At 31.8% G+C, this 18980-nt stretch overlaps 2 protein-coding genes across 3 annotated transcripts in view; one reads left to right on the top strand and one right to left on the bottom strand.

Moving 5' to 3' along the window:
- Positions 1-1003: 1003 nt before the first annotated feature.
- Positions 1004-16528, bottom strand: LOC124355126 (protein FAM219A). Its single transcript, XM_046806091.1, has 5 exons — positions 16442-16528; positions 12658-12795; positions 9734-9818; positions 5650-5806; positions 1004-1639 (listed from the first exon to the last, which is right to left on the bottom strand). The coding sequence occupies exons 2-5, from the start codon at positions 12724-12726 to the stop codon at positions 1447-1449; spliced, it is 504 nt and encodes a 167-aa protein (XP_046662047.1). The 5' UTR covers positions 12727-12795; positions 16442-16528; the 3' UTR covers positions 1004-1446.
- Positions 16529-17433: 905 nt separating this feature from the next.
- Positions 17434-18980, top strand: part of LOC124355125 (3-hydroxy-3-methylglutaryl-coenzyme A reductase) — a 95017-nt gene continuing 93470 nt past the window's right edge. For both annotated transcript variants that reach the window (XM_046806088.1, XM_046806090.1), the window contains exon 1: positions 17434-17578. The gene's annotated coding sequence lies outside the window, so the exon portion shown is untranslated. The remainder of the gene's footprint in view (positions 17579-18980) is intronic.

Below are 18980 nucleotides of genomic sequence, written 5' to 3'. Positions count from 1 at the left end.
AAGATGGCAAGTTTAAAAAGAAATGTTTATTTTTTATTGCTTTCAAAGTATGTACACTTTAACTGATTTGAGATTTGATGATTATGCGTATTAAAATTACTTAACCTTAAAGTGCATATCCTTGAACAAAAAGTTATAATATAAGAATTGGGGAAGATTGTATTATTTAACACTTTCATAGTAATTAAGTAAAGTTATGAGTATCTTTAATGACTCTCTTTTTTATCTTTTACATATAAAACAAATACGTTTTTCGAGTGCCTCTATAGGCTATGTTCTCTTAACCAGCCTCTGAATATTCAGTGCCACATGTTCAGAGGTTCAAACCCTGTAATTTTATAAAGATATAAATTTTTGTTTAAATATTTTAATTATTACTTATCACTGCAGGTGTTACAGCAAAGGTGATATCGTGTTTACACCTTAGCACACAACAATCATACAGCAATTTTGTTATGAACAATATTATTGAAAGTGTGGCTTTAAATGTCACATTAATTATTATTTATCCCTCCAGGTGCTACAGCAAGACTAATAGTGTGTTTGCTCTTTAGCTTACAGCAATCATACAACACTTTTGTCATAAACTATATTATTGAAGCTATATTATTTGTCAAGGATACAAATTTGCATGAGGTTGTGCACACAGGATCAAAGAATTTCAGTGGAGTTTCTTTGCATTGTACTTAATGTGAAATATTTATTTACATGCATAAAAAATAATGTTACTTTGATTGATTAAGAAGATGAAAGATTATCTATAATGTCTTTAGTTGCGTTAGCAATAGTCTTATTCTTTCTTTTGTTCTAATCTGTTTTCAGAGAAATGTCATTTGTTAATGTTGGGAAAGGTTTATATTTCCTAAAAGTAACTAATTTTATTCACTGACCAGTGGTCCGTAAATGGTGAGTTGATTGCTATATGTTATTAATTGTTACTGCCCTTATCCACTAATACCAATCAATTATAGTTGTTGAACACGACCATTTAATTTACATTGTAGATCGTAACGCTTTATTTAATTAATATTATATTATAAACAAAAATAACTTTATATCGTTATAAGTGTGGAATCCTTAAAAATAAAATCTTTGAAAACACCCTGTAAATAATTCCTTTGGTCCCAATTGCACACATAAATTTATCTTATTTAAAAAAAGTGATTTAATAATTAATTACAAAAACAATAAATATAAAGTTAGATTACAATAAAATAAAATAATAACAACTCTGTAAAGAACTAAAAACTGGATATCCATTTTTCTAAAATGTATCCTCTTGATACATCACTTGAGTTGCATCTGATATTATAACACCTAATAAGTCACAGTTACAAAAAATATCACAATAATTGACTAGAATCTTCGGCAAGGCAACACAAAGAAATGAATGAACATACAAAGGAACAATAGAGATCATCTTTTGACAGTGAAAGTAAAGGCAGTCTATAGGATGCTGCAGGTCAAGTGAAGAGGGACTCCACAACACAGCAATCGCCGATCCAGGGGCTTCGGTGGCAAAAGGTCAAGGTCATCTTCTTCAGGGGTGACTTCGAAATCTTCGATGCTGAATGTGTCGGTCAGCTCTTGTTTGCCATCTCGCATCCGGGACACCGGGAAGAAATTGATGTCTTCATCGCTGCAGAATACACAAATCAATCTCTTTATCCTCACAACTGAATTACATTAACAAATTAACTAAAAAAGAAAGTACACTGTCTATTAAAACTAATACATAATTTTACTAACTATATCATTCATAATGACCAATCAAAACCCATAAATAGATTGACAAATTAATAAAACCTGCGTTAAAACACATTTATGTATAAGATAAGATTTTGGCATTCTTCAGGTTTAGCACCTGTATTCATTCACTAAAATTACAAATTTCGATAACAAACTTGAAACTTGATCCTATAACCTAACAAAACATCTGCAATGGCACAAGTAATCTAAATAACTATTTTAACATACATTCTTACATTTTAAATTTAAACATTGTTTTAACTAATTCAAAAATACGTAGGTGGCTGTACTAAAACTAATATAACAGCGGCTTGCAGAATGTAAAATAATAATTTAAATTTCAAATTAAATTCTTGTCTGCCACACCTTTGTTATCACGTTAGCTGCTTCTCTACTTGGTGCTGGCAGGTGTAAAATGGTACATATTGACCTGTAATAGTGTTTATTTGAAGTGCTACAAATCTACAGTAGTGCTGTTTGATTGCTACTACACTCTGACGGTGTAGGACTAAGGAAATATCATGAAATCACACATGGTGAAGTTTTACATGGACGTTAGAAAAAGAATGTTATGGTTCTATAGTTTCTTCAGTTGTGTTTTTGAAATTGCTACTGCAAGTTTGATTTATTTCCTATTTCCATTGTGGTTCAGTTGGTGTGGGAGGAATTAATCGTAATAATGATAGAGACATTTTATCCATTTTAGATTTGTCTGGATGCGTTTTTTTAAGTTAGGAATTCAGCAGTTTAACTTTCCTGAGAATGATGGAGATCAGGATGTGGACTATACGTCATTTATTAGCACACAATATTTTACACTAATACAAATTGCAACACAAACAGGTGTGGGTTTTAGTTTATTCTTAATGTATTTAATCAATAATCTCTTATGTTTTTGAAAAATGTTCAAAACCATAATAAAATGGATCAATTTTGCTGAGCACAACTTTCTGATGTTGGATTTAAATCCAACCCTATCCCTTCATTGTCAAAGTTGGCCATGCTTAAAAATAAATATTGAGAAGCCCTAATAAATACTCATTAAATAATTTTGTTTATAAATTCATGAATGAAGATATTCAGAGAAGTGTTATTTTATTTCTACTTTGTACATTTATCACTATAATTATGTAAATGTAGTAATAGCTCTGCTATCTAATAGGTTTTAGCTCAACACATCCCTGAATAAAATGTCTTCCATAGAGAACAGAATGTGAGATTTGTATGATGTCATAAGCTGCACTTCTTGTAAGGCTGCTTTTGTAACACAGTGTGTGTGGATTGTCACAACTTGACATACGTTTTATTTTGTTTATAAACACACATAATTATGAAATAACTTTTGGACTTTAGTTGAAATTATTGTATTATAACATTATTAATGTCATTTCTGAAAATATTCAAAAGCTGAATGTGATTTTTACAATAAAAAAAACTCCAAATTTTAAATATCATTCTCTCAGAGCGAGTAAAATAACATTTTAAACATAGCTGGAATTAACTTATATTAAAAAAAATAAAAATACATGAATCCCTCTGATTATATTTCACATACTTACTGTAAAATATTGAAATCCTTGTCACTAGTAGTTTTTTATTGAGTCTGATTATAAAATGACTACTTCAAATGTCTATAATTTCTCTTGAAGAAGCCCAAAAATTATTTTGTTCTTTTTCTGTCATCAGGAAGGGTATCTTGAAGGATTGTGACAATTATATTTAAAAACTTTAACTCAATCAAAACCTATTGCACCACCGCCTTAACGAGTAATTGCCCATATTATATAGGGTGATTCAAAAAGGGCGCCGGTTTTGATATATCAAATTAAGAGATTTATTTTAATTAAAATCTGAAATCAAATACATAAATATGTTCATCTAACCTTCCGATTTCAGGTATGAAAAATAATGTCATGCATGTGTCCTCCTCTACCACGCTGGCACGCAACAACTCTGTCCTTGAAATTAGCCATGACTGCACGACAAGTTTCCACTTCAATTTGGCCAACAACCCGTTGAATTTCCTCCTTCAACTCATTGATGGTTTGGGGTTTATTGGGATACACTAATGACTAGATAACCCCAAAGATGAAAGTCACAAGGTGTTAAGTCACACGACCTTGGTGGCCATTGATGGTCGGAATTACGAGAAATGACGCTATCCTGAAAGCGGTCACGGAGTAACACAATTGTTTCACGGGCAGCGTGGCAGGTGGCACCATCCTGCTGAAACCACAACTGGTCAACGTCTATGTTATCCAAATGAGGCCACAAAAACTCCCTAATCATCGTACGGTATCGGTCTCCATTCACTGTACAGCTTGCCTTTCCTGATCTTCAAAAAAATAAGGGCCGATGACGCCGCCCGACCAAAAGCCGCACCAAACTGTCACTCGTTGTGGATACATTTCCCTTTCATTAATCATGCGGGGGTTTTCTGAACCCCAGATATGGCAGTTCTGTTTATTAACAAATCCATTCAATTGGAACTGCGCTTCATCACTGAATATGATATTTATTACGAAGTTTTATTCCTGCGAATTTCTCAATACCCAATCAACAAACTGTCGTCACTTCTGGTGATCTGCCACTTTCAATTGTTGCGTCAGCTGAATTTTATAGGGGTGATATTTGAGATTGTACCGAAGAATTCTCCGTACAGAAGAACATCTTAAACCCAATTGTTGAGAACGGCGACATATTGATTTCGCTGGGCTAACAGCCACACTGTCACGAACCACCTCAATGTTCTGTTCAGTTCGGGCACAACGACGACGTCCAGAACTTTTGAGGTCGACTGCTGAACCTGTTTCTTGAAACTATTTCATGAGTCTGCAAATTGTTGATTCATTCTGTGCTTCATTACGTCCTAGAGTACCGCGAAGTCGCCTAACAGTAGCCGCATAACTCTCTCCACTCTGATAAAACGTTTTCACTATTAACACTCGTTGCGCACAAGTAAACTTCTCCATGGTTAGACACAGAATGCACTAATGAGAGAAATATCAGCTGCGTCAACAATCGGAATGTAGTCAGAAATAGAATCAAGATCAAACATTGTTGCCAACCGATAAAATAAAAATTACCGATCTTTTCAAAACCGGTGCTCTTTTTGAATCACCCATTATAAACACACAAAGTAAATAAATAATATTATATACAGTAAATGTGACAGATATATTTATAATGAATGTTTATTCATACAAAACAAAATAAAAATAAAAGAAAAGATGGATGAATTTGTGCCTGTTCGTTAAACTACAATAAATGTAAATCAGTGTTTATCAATGAAAATGTATGAAACTTTAGAGAAAATATGAGTTTGATTTAACTATAATTTCATGAGTCATAAAGAGTACTTTTGTGAGATAGTTTAACTTTAAAAAAATTGTTATTCCAATTTGATTTAATATCACTAATAAATGATTACAAATTTTCCAACATTAATTTTATTTTTGCAAGTCCTTTTAGAATCAAAGATTTTATCTTCAGAAAACTTCACAAATGTTTTGATTCTGAAAGATCTCGCAAAAATAAAATGAATATTGGTATATCATATACTAGTGATATTAAATTAAATCTTTCCAATGCTCCAAGAACCTTCATTCCAATTTGAGTTTAAAAACTGTAACTGTCATTGACTTTTGTGCAGACTACAAAATAGTCTTATGCTATTTAACCCAATGTTTCCAATTACACGTGAATTAGATGCAAAGCCAGTTTCACTTTTTTCAAAATTTATATTTCAATATATGTTATTGATTTCCAAGTAACTAATGCAAATATGATCTAATTTTAGATTCTGGAGAAAAAGAGGCCAACCAAATCTGTTAGAATAGTTTTATGCTCTCTTCTAGTAATTTCATTTCAGAAATAACATTAAAACTGTAAAGATGCTACCTGTCATCCGTCTCCCAATCTACGAGGGGATGGTTTTCACGGGGACTGGTAGGGGATTTGCTTGTCGGAATTGGCAATCGTTGTATCGGAATCAACTGTGGATTCTTCTTCATCTCATTCTGTGCTTGCAGTTTCTTTGCTTGTTCAATCCTTCTCTCTAGAATCAAAAAGTAATGTAATTTGAAGGTTTATAGTATTTTAAAAAGTGAGATGCAAACAAATGATTTATAAAAACATTATTTTGATTGTTTTATATCTAAATCGTACATGTATTGGGTAATATAGTAAAGTTCAATCCTAAACTAATATGTACTGTTTTTGAGTTTATTGAAATTTTGAGTTTATTGTGAACAAAGCAAACCGGTATAACTTATAAAAAAACCAGTAGTTTCACTAATCCTTTCCAAAACTATAAAAAATAATCAGGCTCTTTTTAATACACTTAAAAATAAAATAAACTTTTGAGTACATTAAATAAAAATAGCTGGCAATCAATGGTTTAATTGGAAGTGATTTTAATGTGAAAGCATGTTATTGTTTCAAATAATATTATGAGCATATTCTTAAACTCAGTACTTTCTAATATGCTGTGACAGTTTATTCAAGCCAGTCAGTAATATTTAAATTAAAAATGAACTATTATCATATGAATATATTATAGTGTACCAAAAATCATAACACATGTTACAACATAACTCAGATTGGGTTTTGGACAAAATGTAAGTTATTAAGACAGTAAATGAAATTAATAATCGTAATTAACAATTTAATTGAGTCGCCAAATGCCAAAACAGGCTAAATCCAAAGTTTAAAAAAGTTGAGATATTGATGACATTGAGTTCTGTATTACCTAGGCTACAGATTTGTCACTTCAAAATTGTTCCAAAACCAGTTAAAAACTGTTTAAAATTAATATTTAAAAGTGAAGGTTGTTCCAAATCAGTTATATCCTATAGCCATTCGGTTCCAAAAACAGTCATATCTGCACAGATGACAATGTTCCAAAACCAGCTATATATCAAACTACAATAACTTACAATGTTTCATGTTTCTGTGTCAAAATAAGTTAAATCCCAAAAGACTTTTCCTATAGGGGAACTGCTGATCATTTTCCTTCTGAATTAATTGTTTATTTTGTTGGCTAATTTTAAATTTCAAAGGCTAAAATAGTGTTATAAGAAGCAATAGCACTCAATTATTTAACATTATTTTAAAGCTCCTGATTTGTTGTGTGTCATAAACATGGAGGCTGAACATACAGGAGGTATTTTAGAAGGTAGTGAAGGCGTTGGTATTGATATTATAAATGCTGAAGTTGTAATTGTTCAACAAGAAAATGTCAATATAATGGACATAACAGTGGAAACTCCACAAAATGTGGAACAAGTAGAGTTGGTAGAAGAGATGCCTGGCCCTTTGGCAAAGAAAAGGAAGAAAAACGAAAGAGCATGGAAGAAAAACTGTTGCAAAAGTTGCTAGGTAAGTTAACAACATTTTGGTAAAGAAAACTAAACTAGCCTAATCTTAACACTCAATTTTGAACTAAAATAACCTAACCTCAACTAAGCTAACCTAACCTCAACTAAACTAACCTATAACCGCAACTAAACTACTTAATCTCAACCAGCCTAAAGTAATTCAGCTTAGGCCCTAACTTAACTACAACAGTTTTTGACAACGTTTGCGATCTATAATTTGTTTTTATTACAGGTTAGTATTTTTTTAAAGGTATAGGAGAACTAATAATCCCTATTTTGTTTTAGACACCCAGCCCGAAGGGATTTCCACAGATGCCTAGTTGTAAACATTCGGCCAAAAGTAAGTATCGCTGCGCAGAACTTTCCCTGCAGGATGTTAGAAAGATACATCAGCAATACTATAAAGACGCTGACCTTCAATCAAAGAAGAATTTTATTCTTCAGCACGTCATTGTTTCCTCAGCAAAAAGGACTCGTCTTCCAGAAGGTATCAAATCAAAAAGAAATGTAAGTACTGACTTTTTCTTACCTAAAATGAGGAACAACAAAACTGAGAATGTTAAAGTATGTCGGGCAGCACTACTTACAATTTTGCAAGAGAGTAAAAACCGAGTGCAATTGATTTGCAAAAAGTACCTGGAAACAGGCGTCGTACCTTTGGAGACTCGTGGAGGAGCCACGCCAAGTTGATAAATATAATATAAAGAAAGACAGCATCAAATCTTTTATTAAAACATTTATTCCAGTACAAAAACACTATTGCAGAGCGAAAAACAAGCATAGGCAATACCTTCCAAGTGAGCTTAACATTACAAAAAATGTGGAAAATGTATATTGAGCAGCATCCACTGAAGAAATTAAAGTGTGAGTATGACTTTTTCAGGCTGGTTTTTTCTGAGAACTTTAACATTGGTTTTGACGCTCCGTACACTGATAAGTGTTCAACCTGCACAAGGCTTGAGTGTGAACTAGCCACAGAAAAAGATGCAGGCAAGCGTGAAACACTAAAGCTAAACCTAAAAGCCACAAAGTCCGTGCAGACAAATTCTACAAACTTTTGCAAGAAATATAATGATAAAGTGCTTATTCTGAGCTATGATTGTCAGAAAAATCTTGTCCTTCCTAAAATACCGGACCAAGCCGCATACTATAAGCGCCAGCTATAATCTATATAATTTTGTGATTTGTGAGGGACATTCTAAAGTCCTCTTGAATTCAGAAAACACCTTTTCTTACCTCTGGACTGAAAACCAGTATGCAAAAGGGTCCAGTCAAATTGCATCTGCTGTTTACCCACAGGTTAACAAGCGCTAACATGGAAAATGTCACCAACAGTCAAACTTTTCTCTGACGGCTGTGGTGGCCAAAACAAGAACACACAACTGTTGTCGGTATGATTGCTCATTGGCTCCTGAAAGATGCACCTAAACATGTTACTAAAGTTGTACTACTCTTTCCGGTAGTCGGCCATTCTTTCATTCCCCCTGATAGAGTGTTTGGAGTACTTGAAAGGAAATTTCAAGATCTGAGTGTAATCAACAATCCCAATGAGTACACTGAAATAATTGAAAAGCACTGTACTGTTGTGAAACTTGGGACGGATTGCCCTGTGAGTGATTGGAAAACTCTAACCGATGCTGTTCTAAAAAAACCAGGGACAATGGCAATTTTCAATTTCAAAAGGCCAAGAAATTTATCTTTTCAAGAAGTAAAAGTAATCCCAAACTCCATCCTGGTACAAGGAGAAGCAAACTATGTATTTGAAATCGGCGAGAGTAAGTCAGTAATGAAAAGGGGGGAAAAATTTTGACAATGCAGTTTTGAGAGTGATACAAGAAGGGACACCCCAGTGAAACAAGTAAAAATCAATGATGTGAAATGCTTGCTAAATCTCCACTATGGAAATGACTGGCAACGGGAGCCAAAGTTGAAGTTTTTCAAGGACTTATTCCAGCTACCTACCACCAATCAAGGCGAAGAAGATGACGATGATGATTTTGAAATAAATGAAGAGGATGAGCCCTATGATTGAGTGAAAATATTTTTAATAAACGACACATTTATTTTATAAACTCTGTAGATAAATAAATTCATGGTTTTGTATTGAAAATGAATACGATTGTGTTCATTAATCCTAACCTAACTTTACCTAACAATATAGGCTACAATGTTTTGAGAAAAAAAGGATTTAATAATATAAGGTTCTGTTTTTAACTTATTTTGGAATGGTAAACGCAATTTAACTGGTTTTGGAACCAAAGTTAAAAAGCAAATGGCGGAGAGTAAGTTTCCAAAAGCAGCTAAATCATAGTTACTGTTCCAAAACAAGCTATGCCATATATTTAATCGGTCTGCAGTAATTATAACTTTTGTACCATTTTTTAGCAATTTTAAAACAATATAACTAATTTTTTAACCTTTTTTTTTTAAACAAAAATCATAAAAATGTAATGGATGTGAGAAAGCAATCAGTTTTTGGCATTTATCTAAAAAACTTGCAGAGTGGATTTAGCTTGTTTTGGCATTTGGCGACTCAATTGTAAGGAATACTATTACATAAGACAATGTGACAACCTGCTAGACTAGCCTGATTAAATTAGTGTTACCCAATTTTTTGTGCAATTGTTTGCGAGACATCTTCCTCGGAGTGGAATGGTTCAAGTTGGCACTACTAGTTGAGCTGTCACTGGCCTGCAACACAACACGATTATTTTTCAATCACACAACTATTATGTTGTTACTCATTAATAGCACAACTACAAACATATGGATAAATTTTAACAAATAATTGGCACAAACATTCTTCCAACCATTGTGCAGCAGAACAAAATATTCAGATTAAGAAATTCATTAGCTCCAGTGGCAGTCCTGCCTGAAGAGTTAAAAAAATTTAGCGATAGAGAATATCAAAACAAACTCTTTGCATTGTTTTGATATCATAGACACCCAAATTAAAAATCAAGTGTAACCTATATGAAGGGGTTTATCTCATCAGGTGCACAATTGAGCTCAGTGCAAGAGTGTCTCAATTGTGCACCTGATGAGACAATAAGAACACCTCTTTACCTAGATTACACTTAATTTTGTAGTCTATGTGTTTTTGATGTCGAAACAATGCAAAAAGTATGATTTGACTATTTCTTGCCAACGTTGCCAACATGGGCTCCAGATTCCAAGAGTTAAGTCTATGACAGAGTTAGATTTCAGATGTTGCACTTAGCAGAAGATGAAGGAGAGCTGAACTCAACATCCTCAACAATATCTTGCTCTACATAAGATAGCTATAGTGGGAAGGGTTGATTCAATGTGAATGTTGCGCGAGTTAAGTTCCAGTCCACCTTCCTCTTAGTGCAGCACCTGGAATTTGACGCTGTCACAGATTCAACCCCTAGAATCTGTATCAATATCTTGCTATACTTTCCAGGTGGCATCACTAACTTTGGCAATATATCTGATAAGCTTCATGCCAAAGGTTGAAAATAGGATTTACTGACAACCAACCTATACTTGTGAGTATTTTCTGACTTTGGGTTTACCTTCCTTTACTGTTTTCTTCATGATAGCACATGAATATAACTGTAACTCTATCCTGCCACCCTCAAGAAGGAATTAGACATGCCCTGGACCTTCATCGATGCCTCTACACCATCAATCTCATGATAGTACATGAATACAACTGTAACTCAATCTTGCCAGCCTCAAGAAGGAATAAGAACATGCACTGGACCTTCACCAATACCTCTACACCATCAATCTCATGATAGTATATGAATACAACTGTAACTCTATCTTGCCAGTCTCTAGGAGGAATTAGACATGCACTGGACCTTCATCGATATCTCTACACCATCAATCTCATGATAGTACATGAATACAACTGTAACTCAATCTTGCCAGCCTCAAGAAGGAATAAGAACATGCACTGGGCCTTCATCGATACCTCTACACCATCAACCTCATGATAGTATATGAATACAACTGTAACTCTATCTTGCCAGTCTCTAGGAGGAATTAGACATGCACTGGACCTTCATCGATATCTCTACACCATCACTCTCATGATAGTACATGAATACAACTGTAACTCTATCTTGCCAGCCTCAAGGAGGAATTAGACATGCACTGGACCTTCATCGATGCCTCTACACCATCAGTCTCATGATAGTACATGAATACAACTGTAACTCTGTCTTGCCAGTCTCTAGGAGGAATTAGACATGCACTGGACCTTCATCGATATCTCTACACCATCAATCTCATGATAGTACGTGAATATAACTGTACTCTGTCTTGCCAGTGTCTAGGAGTAATTAGACATGCACTGGACCTTCATCAATACCTCTACACCATCAATCTCATGATAGTACATGAATACAACTGTAACTGTATCTTGCCAGCCTCAAAGAGGAATTAGACATGCACTGGACCTTCATCGATATCTCTACACCATCAATCTCATGATAGTACGTGAATATAACTGTACTCTGTCTTGCCAGTGTCTAGGAGGAATTAGACATGCACTGGACCTTCATCGATACCTCTACACCATCAATCTCATGATAGTACATGAATACAACTGTAACTGTATCTTGCCAGCCTCAAAGAGGAATTAGACATGCACTGGACCTTCATCGATATCTCTACACCATCAATCTCATGATAGTACATGAATATATGTTACAGTATTCTATATGGCTAGTCCTGTGTAAGTGAATTGGGAATATCAGCTTCATATCGGGATTGGGAATACAACAAAAAAAGTGTGAGAATCTAAATATTTCTATCTTGAACATTCTCTTCCATTACCACTTTTTTTCTCATTCAGATCTTACAGAAAAAGATTATTGTCTTTAAGTTTGATACTATTTAATGACACACTAACGACTAGATTTCCATAAGTAAAGTAAGTAAAGTCCCAAATGATAACCTGTAATACGTTACATGAACAATAACTTTGAAATAACTCTTAACAGTCTTTATGATCCTAATTTTAATCTTGTCATTTGAAAGTATGTAAATCAAAAATAAAAACAAACCTGGGAGGTCAAGTTCTAAAAAATTAATCATTGATATGACCTTTGTTTGCAAACATAAGAAGTTACAATCATTTTGCCCATTGAGAAAAATTATGCATAAAATGTCATTTTCCACTTACTAAACTGCAAAAATTATAGAAAATTAAATAAGAATACATTATATAAAGATATAAATATATAACTAAACAAAAGGGTTTGCTCATACCTTAAGGAATAACATTTTAAAAATATGTTTTATATCCACTGCATAAATCTGAAATTAATAAAGTTATTACATTTGAACAAAGAAAAACTCAATGGCACAGTACGAGCCTTTTTGTAAGTTCCGAGATTACAGTGTTGTAAACAATTTTTCAAGTAATAAAAGTACATGCACATAGAAAGAATTTTCCAATATTACATTGTGTACAGTTGTAACCAGCGTTTTGTGATCTTTTTAGAAACACTTCCATGAGAACTAGTCTTTTGGACATGCTATGATAAGTCAAACATACTGGAAAGAGTCTGTCGTCTTCATGAGGTTGGCGATGTTTAGGGTCGCTATCAAAACCACTGTCATCCATACCATTGATCACTTAGACCATTTGGAAATAATGGTGTTAGTGATAATGAAGTTTAATTTGAATTCATATCTGAAATCAAAGGAACCAAATTACAAAAATTACCTCTCAAATTTGAAATTATTTACACCAATATCATTTGTAATGAGGAAAATTTTTGTAAAAACACTTAAATGAAACGGAATTGTCCTACACATTTTGTACTGATCTAATTACAATTAAGTAATTACTATTCCTGCTGCTTCATAAGCTAATCTTAGCTCACATTCATTGTGCTTACTTCTCTCATCGGTTTTCAGTCTTCCTCCCTCAACATACAATATAACATTAACACATTTACTGTCTTGGACGCACACCGACTATTCCACCGTCCGAAAGACACAATACATGACTCGTGTTGTAGTGAAGGTAATCCAAGTCTATAGTTCACCATGCTAAATTGTTCCCCAAACTTCAGCCTCCTAGAAATCTATTTTTAGACACTGGTTAAATTCTTTTAATACAATATTTAAAAAATCACAACTAATTTAATATTAAAATTACTTTAACTTGATAAGCTACAGATTATTTCATTTTAATATTACTTTTCCAAACACTTTGGACATTATCACAATGACACTGTTGGATGGTAAAATTTACATTTTTTATTTGTTACCTCACGGAAATTTCGAATCAGTTTTATAAATATTTTATGATTTTTGATGATTTCATTCATCTTGTAAGTTATGAGATTTAAAAAAAAATTTAATATAATGATATATCAAATTAAACTATCAATAATTTCAACAATTCTTCCATACTTTGAAAATTCATTGCTTTCTTACCCAAAATGAATCACAGTTTTGTTGTTGTAAAGCCAAAACGCAGGTATAAAGTGCTTGTTATGAGGTCAATTTTATTACTTTTATATTTTTAGGATGGATACAATTTTTTTAATCTTTTTTGTCGGTTATATTTTACTGCAAAGAGATGTATGGAAAAAGGTTTTGTCCCCAAAAGTAACTTTCTGATAAAAACAGTATTAATTTTTGTAACGTTTTTAAACTAAGACCCATAATTTTCCAAATATTTAAGTTTCTAACATCCAGAGAATACCCTATCTTTCATGACAGTTATAAATGACAAGTGATCTTAGGCCTAACAAACTATGTAAACAATCTCTTGGAAATTTAAGCATCAAATTTGGATTTTGTGAATTGTATTTGCTGTGAAGGTGTGTATATTCATAATTTTGCAAGAACAAAAAGGTACGTTAAATCTTTGGATTTAGAAATTAATTGCTTTTCTTCTATAGTCTAGTCAAGAATAGTATAGGTACATTTTAGAAACTTCTTTCTTATTGGTTTTTATTAATTAACTTTAAAACAAATACTCCAATAAAATTAATGAATACATTTTAAAATTTAATTACTATTGGAATGTTTGTTTTATATCAATTAATATTAGTATATTTTACAAAACTATTATTCTGTAATTGATGTTTATTTATTTTTAACATACTCTTACATATTCTTGCCTTTTGCTTGTAAAGGCTCCTAACATAAAGTCATATTTCATCTCTGAGGGGTTTTACTATGGGTTGGGAGGTGGGATGAGATTTTCCATGTTTCTACTTCTCAATGATTAATAAAAAAATAACCATTTGGTTTCATATGCAATTAAAATTTGTTTGGTAATATTATTGTTCAAGTAATTTTGAAGACCAGAAACGTGTGATAGTAAGTAGTTGCACACATCCAGACCATCTTTCTTTTTTATATCAGCCCAGTATTTACTGAATTATAAACCTTACAGTATTATTACTATTTGGGATTTCCATTGTATGATTTCCATATTCATATAAAATTATCTAACCTAAAAATCTGTTTGAAAATATTTCACTAAAGTTAGATATATTTACTTTAAATTTAGTTTGAAGTAAGTATACATTAATGATGATGTATGTATTACCGTATGTATGACCTCATTGATATTTTTTGAACAGGAATTGTGTCAAAATTTAAGTAGTAATATATTTTATGCTAATTATTCAAAAATGTGACTATAGTGTGGTTTTTTAAGGGTCTATTATTCAATGTTCTTCATAAAATTATTGGTTAACTGCACCCAGCTCTTTTGTACAGCATATTTTATGTATCATAGGCCTATTTACTGTAGGTAAAAAATCACAAACAAATTAACACATAAGAAGCAAATATAAATTTAACTCATACAAGAAATTAAAAAATAATAAAGGGTCGGTCACAAAAATCTCCTGTATTATGGAATGGAACTAAAAACAACCATCAAATATCAATACTGATAAAAAACACCTTCTGATACTAAATAATTTTATTGGTTGGTGGGTAACACAAGTTATAACATGCCATTTTACATTAACTGTTACAACATAACTTTTATTAATTTAGCTTTTATTTCTTAAAAGCTACATTCGTTGAATGATGGCCACCTATATTAGCACACTAATGTAGTATTTCTCGGAAGCTTGTTATAGCCCTTTCATTTCATTTCAGAAATAACATTGATAACTTCTTAAGTTACTTCTTTACAGCTTCCAAAGGTCTTTGAACCATCTTTGTAAACAATGGACAGGTAACTTAACCTCAAATAAAAAAAATTGTAAAAAGTCAAGTCCAACGATCACGGTGGCTAGACAATGTCATCCTTCAGTGAGAAGAGAAGTTCAGGAAACAATTATCTCAAATTTGAGTGAGATTGGTGAGCAGCATGGGGTATAGCGCCATCTGGTTGAAACTGGACTTTCCTTCTTGGTTTTCAAGAAAGTGGTTCTGTTTTTATGCTAGAGAAAAGTTTCAATAATGTAACAGTAGAAGTTTGAGTTAATCTACTGATAGGTCATGTTCCTAAAATGAATGTATTTTACTTTTACACCATATCTGGCAACACAGCACCAAACAATATAGCAATCAAGGAAGTGATTACTCAAGAAGTTACGGGCATTCCTCCAGATGTGACCCACAGGACTATAGCATATTGCCAGTTGTAATTTTTTAAAGAGAACTATAAATTAAATCAATGTAAAAAGTAATGTTTAAGCCTTTTATGAAGCTAATGAGAAATGGCACCTTATATGTTATTAACAAGTAAAAATATATCTTCTGTAGCCTATATATTTTTTTGTTTGCAGTTTAATTCCAGTTAGGGAGGTATTTTACAAAACCCTGTGAGATGGTAATTTGGTCCAGCAAAAACATTTGATAAAATAATGAAAAATACAACATGATTTCCTTCAAAGTGCTAAACAATATTGTTCCCTAAAAATAACTAAGAAATCCCAGGATTTGCTTACATGTAAAAAAGTATATTGCATCCAGAACATCTTTAAATTTTTTAATTTACAAATGACACGATAATTGAACATTAAATTTGATCTAACATATTGTTGACTTTTACAATGTTCAAGTACCCAAATTTAAATTAAGGATATTTTTGATAGAATAACCAGCATAGGGTTTTCTTAAATTCAAAGCAAGTAATAACAAAGTATTTTAATTTAAATTTTCGTGTTAAATGTTATAGAACCTACATAGGTACTAAAATTGATAATTTTAACAACATTAAAGGGGTCATAATAAATTCTATAAATATTGTAAACTATATAATTATTGTATAAAAAACACAGTATAACAATACAGTATCTGATTATAGCCCTTAATAACTCTTATTTTGATATATTGAACTGTATAGGTCTACTTACCTGAAACATGCAAAACCAAACGTAGATGTTTGACATTTTCATATTATTGACAACGTAGCAGACGACACACAAACAAACGGGTTGATTCGCCATAGAGAAAACAGATAACGCTGCTCAAACAAACTACATAGAAAACTAAATATAAACCTTCCTTAATTTCACCGTAGTATGAATTATTAGGTAAAAATAGTGTTTGTTTTATCATTATTATTTTTAAGGTTATTAAGGTTAAGTACCCAAATTATCCATAATTAGTAATTTAATAATTATTATAAAAGTAATTGAAGAATTAATTATTATAAGTACTCTTTCACTGAATGGTACTTATATTTCAGTAATCATGAAAGTGAGTCTGGAAGTAATTTGTTCAGAGTGTAGCATATTAAAATTTGATTGTACTAGTACACAATGTGTAACTGTGATAACTAATAAAACTAATGTTATCACATCGAGGATTATTATTAGGTTTTACTAGAGGACGGCAGTACGTACATTGGCTTAAATACTTACAGAAAGTGCCTCCAAATCGTGTTACTGTCTGTTATTTATGGATTGTTATCAATTGTTATAATATATTAGAGATGTAGCCTCAAAAAGTGTTTGATAAATATGTATAATACATTATGTGTAAACCTTTTTAACACTTTTTTTAACTTTTATTTTCATACTATGTACATTTCGAAATCTGAGGATATATCTGAGAAATTGTTTTATATATATATATTTAATTTTTAGTTTATCGTATATCAGTGTTTAGCTAGGATAAAAAAAAATCCTATTATCAAATCCGAGCATATATAGAGTTTATTTGTATTGTTAGACGTGTTTAACAATTTCTAAACTACCTATGTCTTTTTCACTGTTGTAATAAAGCTTTTAGGGAGATCACTTTATAGACATATTACTTGCAACCGTTCAATTTTCATTCCTCTCTGACTAATAGATACTAGAATCACATCCACTAAATAGATTTTTAAATGTCTGTGATTCTTTAAAACTGGTACCGAAAAATATGATGTGAAGGTTATGTTAGGTTAAGTAATTGACGGTTATTTCTGTATAGTTTTAGTGTCGTACTTAATTACCTATGCAGCAAAGCATATAAAGAGTCTTCTGTATATCCCATATATAACACATGTAAGTTTCCTATTATTTATATTTTAATTTAGAGCTTATTAGTTACTGATGTCAAACTTTAATATAGATTTTTTACTAAGGAGCCTATATGTCATTTATGATATTTTAATGTAAACAGTAGGAGTAGCATATTATTAAAAATGTAACAGACAAGTTTATCTGAGACAAGATGATTTTAAGAAGGGAAGGCCAGTTAATAGGAGGTGGCATGTGTTGTGTCTGATTCAGTGGGATATTAACTTGAATTTAATTAAAAGTCATCATAAGAATTTAAACAACTTTATTGGTAATGGCAAGTTGTCGAAGTATATCATAAAAACATTGCGATTCATTAATATTGAGTACACAGAAGTCTATAGTTGTAGGCATATTGTATGCATTCAGTATTCATGAATTGGTTAGGCTTCATGGTAAAAGCAAGTCTGAATTTAACACTTTCAATCCCAGCATATGTTTCATTAATAGGCTTGTGTACAGAAAATCAAGTAATAGGCCTATATTGTAAGGAATCTGTTAACTAAAAAGTTACTCCAAATGCTGATGATTCAAGTAGCTTTAGGTTATTATAAACTCTTTAATTTCAGAATGTATTATTAATCTCAACCCACCATCTTATGTGTCTAATCAACTACTATCACTTTGTGTGTGTGTGTGTGTGTTTTTTTTTCATTAAGAAACTATATCATTCATCATATTACCAATATGAAAGAATGATTTAAATCCATATGTTGATGATTCCATGAGCATTAGTGAATAGTTCTAAAAGTGTAATATATTATTGCAGTACCGTATTCTGAGAGGATACAGTAATGAGTTGTGAAATATGAAATTTCTTTAGTTGCTATCTGTTAGTGTAGGTCACTAAGCTATTTGTTTACTATATGCATTCTTGTCAAAATCACTGTTTTGCTCCCAAACTTGATAAGAGATCTCTTAAAATATTCCAAAAAGATACAAAGCCTCTTTCTTAGAGTAGTATTGTTTTAGAGTTCGTGTTAAACTAAGGCTCTTAAAATAATTATTTCAAATGCTTTTTAGTATACATTTATATAAATTTAATTTAGCCTATTGACTTACACTGACAAAGGCAGAAAAATATCTTGGTAACGAAAGCAATAAGTTCACATAACTTACAACTCACATTCAGTTTTCAAACCATTACTAGCACACTAAAAGTTATAATTGTTTTAATTAGAAGATAATTTTAAGGGCATTGTTGTTTATACAACAAAAGTATCTGTGTACCTAATACTGTACACTCTATTCTAGCTTCATTGTAAGATAACCAAATATTTAATTTTTGAACCAACACACGTTGGTACCACATTTTATCTTTTTCACAATAAGATAACCATCTGTTTCTTTCCAATTAATTACATCAATAAAATCTTATAATATTTTT

Source organism: Homalodisca vitripennis, chromosome 2 (genome assembly GCF_021130785.1).
Source record: "Homalodisca vitripennis isolate AUS2020 chromosome 2, UT_GWSS_2.1, whole genome shotgun sequence".
Classification (NCBI taxonomy): Eukaryota; Metazoa; Arthropoda; class Insecta; order Hemiptera; family Cicadellidae; genus Homalodisca; species Homalodisca vitripennis.
Note: the sequence above shows the minus strand (reverse complement) of the source record. Positions and strands in the feature narration are given on the sequence as shown.